Raw genomic sequence first — 18,154 nt, forward strand, 5'->3', positions numbered from 1 at the left:
AGAGTAATGTTTTAGCTGCAAGGAAAAAAGACCAAACTAATCTAAGCTTAATCACTATACAGTATTCAGAGATGTATGCGTGCTTTTAAGTCTGTGAAGCTCTCCAAGAACTTAAATGACTATATTCATGAAAATACAGATGGTACTTTCTGAGTAAGGCACTGAAGGTATCACACTTCAGGTAAACTTTTTTTCCCCTTTTTTTAAGCAGCATTATTTTTAGTATCACATTTACCCATAATACAGTTTAGAACCCACTCTCACTTCATTGTCGAAAAATGAACCCAGTTACTGCTTTTTATTTTTTAGTTTAATATACTTGTCATTGAATGAAACTGGAAGCAAAAACTGGACTTAAGATGATGGAAGACTTGGAAAAATCTGATCTGGGACATGTTATTCAATCTTTCAACACGCTTTCATTCCCCCTCAATTTAATCCTCCAGGCCCAAAAACTGTCAGGTTTGGCAGCTTCCAGCTACTAAAGGGACACATAGGAAATAGCAAAATATTATTATAATTTAGTCCATTTCAAATGTTTTTGGTAGCTAGCTGATACAGTAAAAACCTGAGGGACAAAGTCAGTTTGTCAGTATTTACAATAAAAAACATTACAAGGCTCATTGATTCCAGAGTTACGTGGAGGAAATGCTTTAAATCATTTTGCAGGTAATAAAACTGGTACTTTGATAAACCTGACCATCTTTCAAAGTAAAAACTAATAATATCTGAAGTTCTGTATAATGGAGCAAACAGGCTTGGTCTGGAAAGCAATTGCTATGTTGAAAAATTGAATTTCAGTTTGGTTATTGCAACAAAGAGAGGTATTTGAATCATTAAATTTGGATTGTAGTTTAATAAAACTATAATAATAAAAATTATGCCTCATCATGTTCATTAGGATGAGAGAGCTGGTAATGGCTTCAGTGGATATTGAAGCTACTGAAGATTGTCATCTGTCCTTGTCAGTTTTTTAAAATCTTTTCATCTCACGACTTCTGTCTCCAAAGTTTTAGGTTTGCATGTTCCTATTTGCCTGTTTAGCTGTACATATCAGATTTTTTTAGAATATTTTTGTGAATTTCTAAGAATCTGTGCTTGGCAGATGTCTCAGGTTAGTTGTGCGGATTTATTTTTAGAGTCATTGAGAGTTTTAGAAATCTGAAATGAAATAAGGGAGTTACATTTTATGTGAACCTTTTATTTTTAAATGTCAGGTAAAGCATTGTTGCTTGTTTTTCATATGTGACATTTCTGCTTAATCATAATGCTTCCCTTTGCACTCCAGTGATGTGAATGGTGTATGACCAGTACTGATTTAATTAAAAAGAGTTTTCAAGAATCACTAACCACAAAATGTAGTTTTGAAAGTTCCTAATTGCATAAACATAAACAACATAAATAGAGGTTCAATAACTGGGAAGATGTCCCTTGCTCTATTCAGATACTCCATATGCATATTTAGAATATATTTCTCATCTTATACAAACACATCAGTGCATCCCTGTGTTCATCACATAAAAGCCACTTATTCCTATTCAGGGTCAACATAACGCTGAGTATTCCAATATATGTTGGACTTTTTTTTCTAGTAATCTTTTTACTAGTCTTTACATCAATAAGAGAGCAGCCTCATTAGTTTTTTGGCTGCATCTGAACAAAACAAAGCAAAATGCCTTAACATTTAGGTTATTTTCATTTACAGTATCTTGTACTTAAAATAAATAGCTGTATTAACTCAAGTACCTCTCAACACATGTCAGGGATTCTATGTAACAACTTCTGCCCCCTTGGTATTTTGCTCTACTTTATGTGGAAACTTTCAACATCATTCCCTTATTTTGCCTGAAACTGCCTGAAGCCATTTCTCTATCTCTCTGGACAGCAAGTGACTTGAGCTTCTCTATCCAGGCGTCCAGTGTAGTGATATACCCATGAAGAATGTTTGTTGTGGTAACCAGATTCCTTCAGTGTTGTTTGCTTGAGCCAGTCAGCAGTGAAATTGTAAAAGTGCCAGATTCCCTGATTTTTCTAGGTCATGATTCCTGTTTCTAGTGCTAGCGAGTGTGTTCCTATTTTCTGAAATGGAAAGTCTTTTTATATGCCAGCGTTGTTTTTATTTTCAGTAGTTTTTACTCTAGAGGTAATTACTCAATTAATCTCTATTTTGCAAAGGTTGTCCTTCTGAAAATGCTAGTTGGAAAAGACTGTCCATATTAGATGGTTGGTGTTGTCACAATAAATAGAACATATTCAAAATTATTTTTGGGGGGGATGGTTTGAAGCAAGGGTTTTATGTGATTGTTTCTTTAGATTGTAGTTTCCAATATATTGTATAATCATATTTTCCCTTCTGTCTTTGATATTTGAAGATATGGGTCTAAACAGCCTATTGAATTCACATAGAAGTCACTAAACTGAAATTTGAGCTGTTAATTAATTGTATTCTTTGTAATGCACAATATCCAATATATAAGGTCTATGAAAATACATAATGCAATGGTAGATTATTTGGCAGTGAATCACAGCAATTAAAATGCACTAATATTGAAAATTTTAACCTCCTGTCCCATCAACTTTCAACTGGTTGCCCATAACATCAGGACAAAGGGACAAAAAGTACTAAAACAGGCAATATTTGGGGGTTTGTGTTGATTTTGTTGTGTTGATTGTGTTGACAAAAGGTTGATTTTCGTTGCTGTAATGTCATTCTAATTAATTCCTACACCCCAACATCTATACTTTCTTTGTGCAGTCAGGACAAGGAATCTGAGAGCCAGTCCTTTTCTTGTAACACCACCCGGTTGTGCCTGTTGGGAACTACAGTATGACAGGATTCCTGTAGTACAACCATTTACATGGTGTTCTTGATAAATGTGCAATGTGCTGTATGTGCAGTAACATTTTTTGTGCATAACAAGGGTTTTTGCTGCTTTTGGGCTTCTTCATCTCGATAGTTTATCTGCTTCTAATGTTTTTGGCCCATTTCTAAGGTGAAGGGAATTCTGGCCATTTCAAAATAAAATCTGAAGCCAAAACAAAAGGAGTGTTGTGTTACTATTCCTGCCGTTGTAATTTTGTGAATATTACACATATGACATCTTTAAACTCGAAATGCTCCGCCTTGATTGTGTCTCTCTGTCATCCTTGCTGGGATATTTTCATTTGAATTTCTGCAATTTGAGTAAAACATTTAATTATCACAAGCACCGTATTTCGTTTATTTTTGTCTACTAGATAGTGTTTGCAGTTACATTAAAAGAGGTTTCAGTAATTTAATTCGTGTACGTTAAAACCAAGCCGAAACAGAAGAATCTTACGTTTCAAGACCAAAATAAAATCTCCAAATATTTGCTTTCTTCTGACAACAAAGTCAGAGGTATTCTTGGCCGTTGTTGGCATCCACGTTTTGTCTTCAGGCCATCAGCATCAGGCGAGGCTCATTGGTTGCACTGGGTTAGATGGGCCAAGCTGATGCTTTTAATTGATTTCTAACAAATGTAGAAAGATTAATTGAAAAGAAATCTGAATTCCATCAAATGGAATGTTTTTAGCCTCTCCCTTCTGGCGTTGTGTTTTGTCCCTTGTGGTTGGAGCAGGTTGTTTATACAGTGGGGACAATATTTATGTATGACCTTTTGTCTGTCTCCAATCAGACAGATCGGAGGAAGGGGTTATTTTGCTTTTGAACTCATTTTTGGAATAGTGTTTTAACAAAATAACAATACACAAGTTTTGTCCTCTTGAAAAATGTTTTTATACATTTAAAACACAAACAGGAAAAATAAGTCTGGTAGCCAAACTAATACATACAGTATATGATATGAAAGTTAACTTTGAATTCTTGACAACATTAATCATTATGTTTTATGTAGTTTCTTATTGTAAAGAAAAGAAAAATAATACATTCTTCAGCTTTTTTTTATAAATTGTATCTTTAAATTATTGTTTCTGTGCCGTAGTGTAAGTAAATGTTCAGCATCTGACTTCAGTAGAGCAGAGGTGTGTGTAATGTCCAGGAGACAGCAAATAAAGTATCACTTATCAACAATGTGCTAAATTAAAAATAACATAGACTTGATCTTTTAAATATTATGTTCAAATGGGCCTTTGAGCTGTATCCTAGGCTTTTATTGGATATTTAGATAGGTTTTTATCCAAATACACAGAAACACAGCTGTTCACAGCAGTTCAAGTTCTCTATACAAGGAACCTGTTTCAAAAAGAGAAAAATATTTAAAAAAACAAATTAAGTGGGCACTATATTACACTGGATGTTGGTTATAAACAGTGGTCTCAGCATACAACAAGTACAACAGTGCCAACTTAAGTTTATGTAAAGTCTCCACTGTGTTGATAAGTTACTGTTTTCATCTTGCTTCATAGGTGGTTTTTAAATTCGCTTCAAAAGTAGTTACAAAACAGTGCACAGTTTGTTAATAGATTCAATGAGAGAACAGAATGCAATTGGCACACAGCAGAGGTCACTATGCTGTCTCAATGTTTCAACAATTTATGTCCTTAATGCCTAGCTTGCATGGATTGACAAGCCATATCGCTGCATGAAGGCATTCAGTGTCCACTCCTCAGTGGTTCCAGATGTATACAAACTAAATTTAATTTCTTTTTTTATAATACTTCAGAAGCCAAGTCTAAACACCTGGGCCCTTTGCAGTTCCACTATTCACCCCCCTGTACCAATCCAATTCACAGTCGCCACCCGTTCAGCTCTGAACTTCTACTCCTTTATGAATCGCAGTCTCAATATCCTGCCCCCCCAGTTGCTGTCTCTGGGGACATCCAAGATTCCCCACTCGAAATATTTTCTTCATATAATGTCTGAATAGCTTTGCAACTGTCTGAAGGCTCTGCTTGATGAACATATTTCTGAGGGTGTCTCCGTTTTTTTGGGAGAAATGTCTCTTCTCTCCAAGCTGAGGAATTTTTCATTTATGACTCGAGCAGATGTCTCTGTTTCAGACTTATCTCTGGGGGACTGACATTTTTGTCCTTGTGCTTTTCGTTTTCCAGGCCCTTTCCCTGTCGAAATGTGAAGAAGACAAACAAAAATAAACACATAAAACGAAGTGTGAATAATATCTTGGTCATTCCATTAATAACTGTAAACACATTTATAAAACACGTGAGTCCTTGGAAAATCTTAGGCTGGGTGCCTAGCAAATAACTTTAGCAAAAATACCAGTTCTTAGCCTTTTGCTGTATCAAGGCTTAGTGTTCCCCAACCAACACAGATGATAGAGGAAATGCCTGTCTCTGGGAACCACTTTATTCAGGGAGCCTTTAGCAGAAAGGGAAGCAGGCTTTGTGTAAATGGCTTTCTTCAGAAATAGTAAAAACAAATCAGGAAAGATTCTGATTTCTCATTCACAGAAGAGAAAGGGTTGTTCTTTTTCTCATAAAATAGAGCAATATGAAGCAAGCAAATACCTCAGATACTTACTGTTTGTAATTCACAAGGCACTAATCTGATATATACTGTATATATACGCTGTACTATACTGTATATTTGTACACAGAATGAAAACACATAAGCACATAATATTGATTTAGCTAATTGTTTTATGTATTCTCTAAGATATCTGATAAGTCTGGGACATATAAGTTACCTGTATTATGGTGGAGGCAAATTAACAAAATTAAATTAATTATTGTCCATTGTCACCTACTGTATATCAATGTAATTAAGGTTTCTGAGAGGCTAAAAACACATTGCCTGACTGTCTCTTTCCCTTAAAGAATCGATTCTTTAAAAAATAAATTTTAAAAAAATGTTGCGGTGAAATAAGTCTTGCTCTTTCACTCCATAGTTTTCAGTGTTGTGAGCCACGTGAAGCATAAGAATATAGTGTGGTCTTCAGGGCTCTTTATGAGTGGAAATGAGATCAAGCTATGAAGGTCCACAAGGGGTTTCCCCATTTAAAAAAAAAAGTCCAAATACTTTTAAAAAGACATTTACAAAAGAGATACTGTATCTTGGCCTTTTCAGCTTTACTGTGGTTTGTAAGTGTCCTTGTGGAAAGCAAAAGTACTGCTGACTGATTTATTTTACACAATTATCACTGAACTGACAAGCTTGTACATTTTCCAATGGGTTTTATTGCTGTAAGCTCTTTTGGTGCAGCACAGTGCAGACAAAAGTAGACTGGTCACAACAGATTCCAGTTGTCTTTTCGGAATGAAAGGACTGAAGTAAATTTCAATCTTGCAGGTTGGTGGTTTGTGAGCACAGCGGAAGAGCAGGGATGGGTACCGGCGACGTACCTGGATTCCCAGAATGGAACAAGAGATGATTTGGAGCTGAGCACTTCTAGGACTGGAGAAGGTAGGAACTTTAATTAAACAAATCCCAAATCCAATTATTCTGTTTAAGGTTTTTAATTTTTCCTTTACAAAAAACAATGAATCCAAATGGCCTTTTGCAGAACCTACCTAACACTGATTTTGTTAACAGAAACCAAATTAGTAAATGGAATACAATTTAGCTAGTCTGCACAATATTTTGTCACAGATAAGTAGGCTTTGGAGTAATGACCCCAATGTATTTAAATATTATATATAAAAACTAACAAACTAGAAACGATAATAGTCAAGATGACATCATCATCAGGACAAAAACTAATGGCAGCTTCAGTTTAACTGTCCAGCCCAAGCAGTAGAATATTACAGGTTATGAAATCATCCAAGAACAATTTTTGAGAAGAAACATGCCAGTATATCTGGATTTAATCATAATCACCAGAAATGTTTTCTAGACAGACCCGGACACTCTGAGTTGTGTTCCCTTGGGATTCAGATTGAAGCCAGGAGATGATACAATAAAATTTCATTTCAGAGCCCAGCTTAGTGTTTCTATGTGCAGACAGTTCATCTCCAAGAGAAAACCCATTAAACTCCTGTATTCTCTCTTGAGATGCATTCTTAAGAATGTGATAAACTGTACAGTGCAATCTTGACATTACTGAGAGATTTTTGGGAGATCATCTTTGCATGGCAACATGCTCAAACTAAAACTGTTTTAAATTGTTTAAGGATTAGTTTATTCACATGAGATTTCGTCATCAATCCTACTATATATCATTTTATAATATATATCAAGTGACCATCTTTGTGTGTGGCAGGTGCACTGACAAGACATAGGTGAATTCATCAGTTATTATGCTGATTAACATTTATGATCAACTATGTGAGTTGCAGGTTAATAGCCATGCGGCCACCATTGGAAGCAATATAAAGTGTACATCTGTGATGCATGTTTTGCACCAGATTGTAGTGGCTGTCTTGTGCCCTCAGGAAGTGCTGCAAGTCTGAGGACTTGATCGATGCAGTGCTGTTAAGTCAGTTTGCCATCAATCCTTACAAGTGGAGTTCAGGAGCAACTACTGTAGATGCCTCTGCCAAGACCATAACACTTGAACCTTCCTATTGATTGATCTGTTGTATACAACAATTAGCTTATAGCTCTGCACACTCAATAACACACTCTCTGACAATCAAAATGATCTACACAAAATACCACCAACAAAGGCTTGACTCCACTGCTCGTGACTTAGTCTAGCCTCCAAAATAACAGTGGTGTGGAAGTGATAAATGGGGCATTTTTGATCTCATCACTTGTGGCCATCATAAGCGTGTAACAGTCAGTCATGTTAATCCAAAACTGCGCCCAAAATGTCATTTTAATGAATGTTCGTCTATTTATGGAGTATCTCTAAACTGTATACTGATAAGGTGATACATTTCTTTTGATGCTCAATATGCATAATTAAAAATTTAAGATGTTTTGGAAGTTTATTTTCAGTTTTGAAAATAAGATTTTTGCCGGTACCAAAATCAGATTTTTAATGCTAGGGCGGTTTGAACCTTTTCCATTATAAATACTTGATAATATGGACCCCATGATATTTATGGATGATTTCCAGTAGCTGAAGAGCTAATGGCAGGAATCTTCACAGATCCATAAAGAAAGGGGGGAAATAACACATTCTTCTATCCAGACTGTGGCAGATGGAAAGAAAGCTGGAGTAAAAAAAAGGGATTTATAAGTGGATTACCGGCCTTTCTCTGTCATTGAGGTTTAATAAGACCATACATTTGCCAGCAACACATGGCAACTTGCATGCAATTGCTCAGCTGTGCTTTAAATGTCGATAAACCATTTGCAGCTGCAACTGCTTCAAGGTAATTCATTGTTATTTTTTTGTGATCAGGAGCCAAACTGAGTTTTGATAGGAGCAAACTGCACCTCTCTTTCATTCCGTCAGTGCTAGAATCTCCTGCATCCATCTTCTGCAGAATGGAAAAAGCTTTCTTGTGTCCTTAATGCTCTGTGGTTTCCCCCCAAATGCCCTTTCTCAGTGGCACCACCGGTTTTATATCAGGGATTCTCTGCATTAGTGTTATGTCTGCAGTCTAGCACGTTGCAATCTCTGGCTATTACTTTTTTCGCTGTAATACATTTCACTGTAAGTAAACCAAAAGGACCTTCTGTGTTTGTCATTAAGGAGTATTTTCCTCTGTGGATTACCTATCTGAGATATCGCTTATGGAGGGCAAGGAGGAAAAAAGCAACATTAAAATGAGTTTGTTCTGTCTTTATTCATAACAACTATTTTTTTCCTTAATTCCCTCACTGTGCATATTAGTATGCCGAATGCCATTTGGTTTTCCATCAAGCAGAAGTATAAACAACAAGGGTCCAGCAATTGAGAGCAATTTTAATGTACTTCAGTGTTTTCTTACCTGAACAGCGGGGAAGATTTCTTTGTCTATCCTGGAGTTAAAATGGTTGAATGTTAAATTCTATAGCATTCTGTATGCTGGAACGTAGAGTGCTTTTCTGAATTTTAAAAAGGATAATAATGTCTACTTTGCGCTGATAAAGAAATACGAAGCAAACATTAGAAGCAAAGCCTGATCTACCAGTTTTGGACTGCAGTCAGATCTGTCATGCTGAAAAGGGGACTTAATACTTTAATACATTTCAAATTAAATATCCACAGTGTAGATTACATTAAATGTTCAAACATTTTGTATGTGTTCAAAAGGTAAAACTAACTTATTTTAGACCCTTTTTAAAGTAAATGGGTACACTTTCTATTTTAATTTATGTTGGCTGTTGGCCAAAACACAGAAACCAGCATTCTCTCTCTCCAGTTTTTAAAGCAGATACTTACTCTGGTGTATTTATTTTTCTGCTTGTATAGTGTTTTTTTTTCCAAAGTAAATATTTGGCCTCAGGTTATCAATTTAAGTATACAACCTAATTTTTGTTAATAAACTTTTGCAGTATGTCACACTGCAAAGATTGGAAACCACAATATCTTTGCTCACCAAGAATGTTTTATTAATTTAAAAACATTCATAATAATTACACCATAAACATAAATTTCAGTCAAATGGAACAAAATATTCCTCCATTTAAAAAATGAGTCAGGATCACACAGTTGGGACAGACTGTGTTTTAGTGATAAGTCCAAAACGACTTCAAGTCCAAAATAAAAGTGAGAATCCAGCCCAAGAAGTAACATCATCACATCGGAAATTTCAGACAGCTAAGGATTGCTAATCAAAGGGAGGGGTCCATTTTTTTTGGAGGAACAGAAGGATAACTTAGGATGAATGATGCTTAGCTCACCAGTTTTTAAGTCTGTTAACCTTTCCAACCTTAACTGTAAACTTCAAGTCTAAATAGACTTATTTGTATAAGAGTCTCACATGGCAGATGATCTGTGATCAACAGGACATTAACTTGGAGTTGGACATTTTCAGACATGGGTATTTGTCACTGCTGATCCTCCCAGACAGATTCCCACAGCAATACAATAATTGTTTGTCACTGTGATTAGTATTTATGTGACTGGTCTGTAAAGGCACCCTGGAGCTCAACTACTGAATCCTTCTCTTACTGTATATGTGTTTAAGTGCTGCATTTTATTTACCAAATCATCCTGTGATGGAGAGGGTTTAAAGAACATTAATAGTGCAGCTCTTCACAGAGAAGCCATAATGAATATTTTTACTGTGATTTGTTTTTAATGTGATGGGAACTGAGAGCTGGAAGCCCGACCCATTTTTCTGTGGGTTTTTATGTATGCATTTATAGATATATCATTTTTATGTATTTCTTTTCATTATTTTTGAAGAAACTATTCTTTTTGTATATTTACTTTTTTATTTTTTGGAAAGTTGCAATATCTAGATTAAAATAGCTATCAAACTTTTATTATATAATTACACAAAAGATCCCATTGATCACTTCACAAGAGATAAAGTAATTATTTTGTTCCCTGTCATTAGACTGTGATGGCAGATGTGAAAGACATTTTACACTTACATCTTTACTGTTTCATCAATCTAACAAACCTCTAATTCTCATCAGAGTGCTGCATTGTAATGAAAAACTGCAAGGTGAAGCTTTTTCTAAATTTTAACTGGTATACAACAATGAAAACCCTTTGAGAGCCATCATATCAATGAGTGTTCAATATTTTGAGAGAATCCTGTTCATTTCCTTAGACCAGGACTAATCAATTGCAGTTTTAAGCTTTGTTATAAAAAATATATTCAGAATGAACTGAATTATCAAATGAATCACTAATTAGGGCTAGCAATGGTGTTGGAATGAAGGAAAAGTTCAGCATTGTAGACCCTAGAAAAAGGCTGCCATGCTTGGTATACTGATGGTTGGACATTTTTAAAACTAATTAAATCCTCACAATTCTTGAACTCAAAGGGTCAACATTGTATTTCGCCCATTTTTAGGCATCACTCTTTATCTTTTCATGTAACGACTGTTACTATTAACCCTTTCAAGTCTGCCATATTGGTTTTGTCTTTTGTTTATTTTTACCCCCCTCCCCCATTCATTACTCATGTTTTTTCCCCCATTTGTCTCATATTTCTTTTTCATCGTCATCCGTGCTCACTAGTCACTAAGAGGCGCAAGGCTCACCTGAAGAGGCTGGACCGGCGATGGACGCTGGGGGGGATTGTCAACCGGCAGCAGAGTCGAGGTGAAGAGAGACGTAGGCCTCACTTCTCTCCACCCCACCCCACCCCACCCCGTTTCCCCATCCCCCATCCCCTTGCACAAATGCCTTCTGCATGCACGGCTTCAGAGTGTGAATGTCCATGTTACCAGTAAAGCCTTTGTCACACTACATGACTCGACACGACTTCTAGTCGGAAAACATGTCAAATTTAAAGACTGCAGTTGCCGAATCTCACTGCCTTTTCTGTCCTAGACGGTGTCTAATTATATGACTAGGAATTGCAGGGGGTGACTAATTACACAATTCCCTCACGACTTTTCATCATGGTTCCAGATCTCATATTACACCGCAAAAGTACCGCAATGTCGCCTCATTTTGGCAGCCAATCAACGTGGAGCACAAGTAAACAAACATGAAACATCAAACAGACATTTGTGCTGGCTCCAAAGTTTGATGAGCCTCTCCTCCATTTGCACAGTCCAAAACACTTGCTTTCCTTCTTTCCTTGCAGCCACATTGTATGCATTGTACTTCTGGTTGATTGGCTGTTGATTGTCACAGACACAAGAGCCCACCCCTGCGACTTGCAATTCGCTACGAGAAAATTTGTTTGATTTTGTCAAAGCGAGTCGCAGAGAGTCGTAGTGGCTATTATGAGCACTATGACTTAGTCACTTGGGGTGTCACACTACACACCTGACGGTAACGAGCGCGCACTGCGACGCTCTACAACTCGCTGTGATTTTCTGACGATTATGTAAATGAAGGCTACGACTGAAAATTCTAGGAAAAGTCGTGTAGTGTGTGGCCGGCTTTAACAACAACCATGCTCCTTCCTTGTATGTGTCTTGCTTAAGAGTCAGGGGACCACTTTTGTGAGAGCTAGAGAACATCAGATGACCGGGTCTACTTTTTAACTCTGGCCTAGATTTTATTTTATAGAAAGCAGTTGCATGCACAGAAAGGTCTGTAAAAAGTAAAAGGAAAACTCAGGGAAAAGGGATGGAAAGAAGAAAATTTGCTTTGTCAAATCAGATTCAGGAGAATGTTCATAAGACCTATACCCACCTAATTTAAAAACAACGCTTGTAGCTAAAAATGTTAATGAATGAACACGGACAAGTGGCTCCCCTGAAGCCACAATTAACTTGGAAAAGAAAGCTACATTAATTTTGCAATTTTCGGTTACAGTTGACCTAAATTCCTCTCACATGGAATTGATGAAGTTTCAGGTTTATTTCTTGCCAAAAATATGTGAAATTATTACAAATTGCTGAGAATATCCAGTAAGTAACGAATTAATCCAGTTGCTCATTGCTTTCTGGGGAAAGGGGCATGTACTTGGCACAATGTATTTTAAATTAATATAAAGCCTTAATGGGGCATCATGGCGGAGCAGTGGTTCGCATTGCTGCCACACAGGGCTGGGAGCTTGGGGGCAGTTCCTGGGGTGCTATCTGTGTGGAGTTTGTAAGTTCTCCCCATGTTCACTTGGGTTTCCTCTTGGTACTCCAGTTTCCTCCTAGAGTCCGAACACATACCAGTAGGTTAATTGGCTTCCAGTGTTTGTGTCCATCTGCCCTGCAATGGACTGTCATCCTGCGTAGGGTGTACCCACCCTAGATAAAGCAGTTAGAAAATGGATGGATGGATAAAGGTTTATTAGATTTCTTTGCAGGCTTTAATATACAAAAACAGGTTTTAACATTTGAAGTATGGAAAGCAGATATTTAAATAACTGTTATATGAGCTAGTGTGGGTGACAGCATTTTAAGAGAGCATTAAAAAAGCAGGCCCAATCCATCTGTAAACAAGAGCTTTATGCATTATTCATTTACGTCAAACCTGAGGACACACGGATTATCTCTCTTAAAGTGGTTCCCACTGGGTCAGTACACATGGCTAATTTAAATGTGCCCCCCCCTCAACATTTTTTTCTTCTTTTCCTGGCGTTGAGTGAAAAGCAGGTGGTCCCTGAAAAGTAAAAAAAAAAAATTGACATATAACCCCCAAAGATCTTTTTTACAAGACTTTAAAATTCATAAGTAATAAAAAGACACATAAAATAAAAAGGCCACGTTTGCATTATGCACACATTAAAAATAGATTAATGCAATGGGCTTACAAATTTGCCAAGAATCACTGCCCTTTTGAGTAACATTAGCTTTTATAACAGGTAGTTTTTGAGATTTAGTTTTGTTTCCCTGTAATATGGACAATAACAACCTCATTCCTCAGCCCTTTTAAGCTTGTTAGGAAATTGAGTTTCCGGTGGTTTGCTTCTGCTTTGTTGGAACAAGTGAAAGTAGAATAAGAGTTGAAAGCATTACCTAACTAATTTGAAACTTAGAATACAGCCCTGCATAATCTGTCTGGCACAATGCAGAAATCGCAAATCAAACAGGTCACAGACGTTTGGGAAAAAGCATGCTTAGTAAATGCATGGAGTTTGTAATACCCAGTAAGATAATTTGCTATGGCTGTTTTAAATCAGCATGTCAAGCTCCAGGTGGCATTCATATGTGTTACTGTATGTGTTGTTTACTATTTTCTATGAAAACATACTGGCAGGGATTAATGGAGTATTTCGAAATGTCCATCTTTACCCCTTTCAAAAATAGCTAAACATAAAAATGATTTTTTCAATTTGCTGTTAGAGAATAATCACAATAATAACATTGTTTAAAAGCCAAATTCTGAAGTAAAGCAGAAACAATTCATGTTTTTCTCTTCTGATCTTTAAGTCTAATTGCCCTGGTTTTGAAATACACTCTGGCAAAGATATAGTAGGGCAAGGCATTTGTTCATTTTCACAAAACGCCCAGCAAAGTTTTCATGAGCTAATGATGTGCCATTGGAACCGAGTGATGGAAAGCCCACAGATTTCTGTGATCTTCTGACTGAAGGGACATAAAACGTATGTTTCATTACTGTTGAATCTGCTTGAATGCGTCACATAACAGACATTACCCTTTATTAAAAAGGAGAAAAATCAGCAGTTTTGGTGCTCTGAAGTCTATTTAAAAGTGCCTAAAGTTTATAGGGCACATATCTTGAGCGAATGAGAGAGAAACAGCTGGTACAAATTTGTAATAATGTTCAGACTGGAGATTTTTAGGAGCTTTACAATGATAATGAAGAGAGGTGTGGATAGGTAGCTGCCATTTCTTGACTGTCGACCCCAATAAATTTCTTGGAATATCACATTATGTGATGCATCCAGTTAAGAAACCAAAGGGAAAAGTGTTTATTTATTACCTGTTCTTAACTCCTGTAGTTAGCTAAGTTGTAAAATGCTATTTTTTTTCAAGGAGGCAGATAAAACAGACGGGGAAGTGAAGACATTTCAATTCCAGCTCACAGTTGCTGCTGGCAACTTTGACCACAGAGTATGAAAACAAATGTCTTCTGGATGTAAGAGACATTTTCCACCATAGAAAATAATCCAACCATGAAAATACTGCTGATGTTCGGAAAATTATTTATACAGGATTTTTTTCCTCTTTTTTCTGTCTTGCGGTCAGGAAGATGAGAAAGTTTGCTATGTGCCAGTTCAAGCATGTTTCATCTTAACATGAAACCTATTCAGAATTTCCCCTTTGGAAAACATTCCTAAAAAGACAAGGCAGAACTGAAAGCACAGGGATTCCAAGGTCAAACTGTGCTCCTTGGTTAATCTAAAGTCTCTTTTGTAAAATAATAGGGGGAGAAAAACTTTATAGATGTATATATATAACCTGTTGTGCCAGTAAGAAAAGAGTACACTACTGTAATTTACTTTAGTATTTTAATTGTCCAATATTATCTCACACAAAACTATCCGATTTAATGAAGAATTAATAGAATTTGGAAGAAAATAGAAAAAAGGCCATCCCGAAAGGTACCTGGTTCAATTGCAGGTTGAGATTTGTGTTAGAGCCTTGGTCACCAGCTGCATACTGTATGGCTAGTGATCCAGGCCCTTGAGGAAGTTACTGTACCGTACATCTCAAGCTGACTGTGACCAGGACACCCCAAGTGACAGCATGCAGTTGCCAAAGTGCTGCCAGGGCAGGGTTGGATTAGATAGCCAGCTAGCTCTTGGCTTTCCAGCCCCTGTGACTTCACAGGTGTCTGTGGACTTGTAGGGAAGTCAGTCAGAAATACATTGATCTTTCAGCATTTCACATTAAACTGATACTGTAAATGGCTCGATGGACTGAGCATTTTTCTTCCTGTGCAATGCAGGAGTTGATGCTATATGAGCTGAGACACAGAAACAATTGGCAATCATAAATTGGGTAGGAATTAAACATGTCCAATCATTGCAGTGCTGTGCTAAGAACAGTGGGGGTTTTAGCTTTGTCATAGAGTGCATTGTCTATGTGTTTCATGGTGATGAGATTTGAAATGTCTTTTTCATTAGCTGTTTTAACTGCAATGGTTAGCATAAAGCAAAAATGACATCTAGGCAGACAAAAACAAGAGAAAATTATACCACATCTGTAATGGGATATGCAACAATTGTGGAATTAAATTACAGGAAAGTACAGATACTGTATAAAGTCTCCTCCCAGGCCTCATTTTGTTTGATGTAGATAACGCTTTGGTGTGGCTGTAATTCATTACTGTTGTGACATGGCACAAAGTGCAGCACCAGATATAGATCTTCCTGAGAGGGAGTAAAAAGTAAATATTATTATATCTGCCTTTGCTGTCTTTTTTCAAAGGCATTTATTTCTGCAAACTGTGGAGATAAGGGATGATAGCTTGTATATTACAGGGTTGAATTTAAAACTGCACAGGAACAGCATAAATAGAGGTTGAAGAAACTATAACAACTTTTCCCCTAGAATAACAACATTTCCCCTAACTTTACTATTTACAAAGAATTTTTGGGGTATTACATGTTTATACGCCAGTTTATTAATTGCAACAGGTGCTCATACTTGCAATTTTTTGTTAAGTTGCAAACATCCTAACAACCTGTGACTTAAACTTTATTCATTTGGACATTTCATCTACCACTTTCTAGAATTAATGTCCAATGATCTTTAAAAAGCTTTCTATGACCAAATCAATAAATTAACGGAATACTTATCATTCGGACAACATGGTCAGTTACAGGGTGCTGGCTCTTACATATGCAGTATTTGATTTTTTCCTCTGCAGTAGCATCAGATTGGTACTGTAGATATTCCTTTGTAATTCAGATTTTAATGATTGTTCACTTTCTTGATTTCAAACTTTTAAGTCTCAAACTAAACTGTCTTTCATGGAGTAGGGAATACATGAATGATGAAATGTTAGATGAGTACAGGGTTGATGATAGAGATGTTGTGTTTTAAGTGAACGTGGTCTCATTTTTGCACATTTTTCTTTCACAAAAAAAATTAAAATCTGCAGGGAGGTTCTAGGTGCTTCATATTATACAATATTAGAGATCTTACTATTTTCTAGTTTACTGTAATTCTGGGTAATGGTGCATGCCATTTCGTGATATCACCATTTGTTTTCTTTAAATAAAGAGGAAGGTGATACAACTGAATGACACCTCAGACCAGACAAGTGAAGCAAAACAGCGAAATCGAAACTGGATAGGTGAACATCACAAGTTGTTATATTACACTGTGTACTGTAGATATCTTTGCAGGGAATAAGCATATGCCACAGTCAAATGAAGTTACAAATACAGAATTTGGAACTGTTCTTTTGACTAATATTTGTAAAATATAAGCTCTTTCCACTACTTTGGTGCTTTTTAATTGTTTTAAGAAATGAGACCAAAATAATTTTAACCTAGCCAATTAGTTACAAAAATGTGTACACTATGTTAGTAATTGATATTTTGTTTAGTTGTAGCAACAGTCATTGGTAGATTAATCCAAGAGAAGTCTCAATAAAGCTAGGAAACTTAATGAATTTAGCTGCTCACAATTTCCTTACAATTGTTATCATCATATCAACATAAATTAGTTAAGAATGCATTTAGGTAAATCTTTTGCCAAAAATGTAGACTTGTTTTCTTGAAGGTGATCTTTTATATAAGGATTTTATCCTGTAATATTTGTATCCCTAGTCTTTGGATGTATGGTATTGTATTGTAATTTAATTACATTTATGTTTCTTAGATTATTTTTAAATGAAATCCTTTTAATGGCAGTTGTTTTTTTTAGAGGTCCAAGAAGGATATCACCTACCTATTTTCCAATCAGCCATTTTGAGTTAGACAAGTGTTTTATAGATTGTGAGCACATCATCTTAGTGATTAAAAAATGTTGTGATGCCATGGCCATGTCTGCTGAGCTTGCTGGAACAGGCGCAGAATAGTTTCTGACGGTGCTATCAGGTAGTATGTTTGCTAAGACTTTTTACCATATGATTCCAAAAGCATGATGCAAGTGTTCTTGTTCTCGCTGCTCTCTTTTCCCCTTTGCTTTTCCTTCTCTTCACTCTGCATAGGTTTTCTGATTAATAATTTGATATGCAGTATGACCATTTGTTATATGCTCTTTGGCTGAGCTGAACTTAAGCAAATACCAATGTTTTTCTATCCTGCGTTGTCAAGTGGGCTTTGTCCATGTTTTTCAGCTTCAAATAATTTCCCTCAGTTTCCTTAAACTGGCAGGTGGACGAATGCTGGCTCTGTCTGGTCTTCAGGGAGATCAGAAATCTGTCCACTCCTTAACTTTAATCTGAGTAAAGAACTACCCTCCCCACCATGCATCTTCCCTGTGACATAATTTGACAGCCTCCCGAAGCCATGTGATGTATTGCTTTGAAATCTAATAATATTTTACTTGTGCCCCAGTGTCCAGCAGTCTTCTCCACCCTTGAGTAGACGACAAGGATTCATGTAAATGTTTAACTTATTCAAATCCACCTTCACAATACATTGCTGGCCAGGTATCAAAAGAAACACAAGAGATCATAGATCTTAGTTATTAGTCACAATATTTTAGTTTGCTTCATATGTTTTTCATCATACTAATGAAGATACAATTATTTTTTTCTCTTGATTTTTAGCATCTGGTCAGTGCTTATGTAAGGAGTATAGTCAGCTAGAATATTGTAACTAGCTTTATGAGTATTCTCTGTATGTACTGTATGTGTAACAGCTACTATAGGTTCTCTAGTTTCCATTTTATTTGAAATTGTTCAGA

At 36.3% G+C, this 18,154-nt stretch overlaps 1 protein-coding gene across 3 annotated transcripts in view; it reads left to right on the forward strand.

The window, feature by feature from the left end:
• The window catches only part of sh3pxd2aa (SH3 and PX domains 2Aa), a 145,219-nt gene that overhangs the window by 111,252 nt on the left and 15,813 nt on the right, over nucleotides 1-18,154 (forward strand). For 2 of the 3 annotated variants that reach the window (XM_088635714.1, XM_088635715.1), the window contains 2 exons: nucleotides 6,230-6,343; nucleotides 10,950-11,033. In XM_088635714.1, the coding sequence (XP_088491840.1) occupies nucleotides 6,230-6,343; nucleotides 10,950-11,033 (198 nt within the window). The remainder of the gene's footprint in view (nucleotides 1-6,229; nucleotides 6,344-10,949; nucleotides 11,034-18,154) is intronic. The other variant, XM_088635716.1, reaches the window with a different exon arrangement.

The sequence above is a fragment of the Lepisosteus platostomus genome, chromosome 6 (genome assembly GCF_059453375.1).
Source record: "Lepisosteus platostomus isolate fLepPlt1 chromosome 6, fLepPlt1.hap1, whole genome shotgun sequence".
NCBI lineage: Eukaryota > Metazoa > Chordata > Actinopteri > Semionotiformes > Lepisosteidae > Lepisosteus > Lepisosteus platostomus.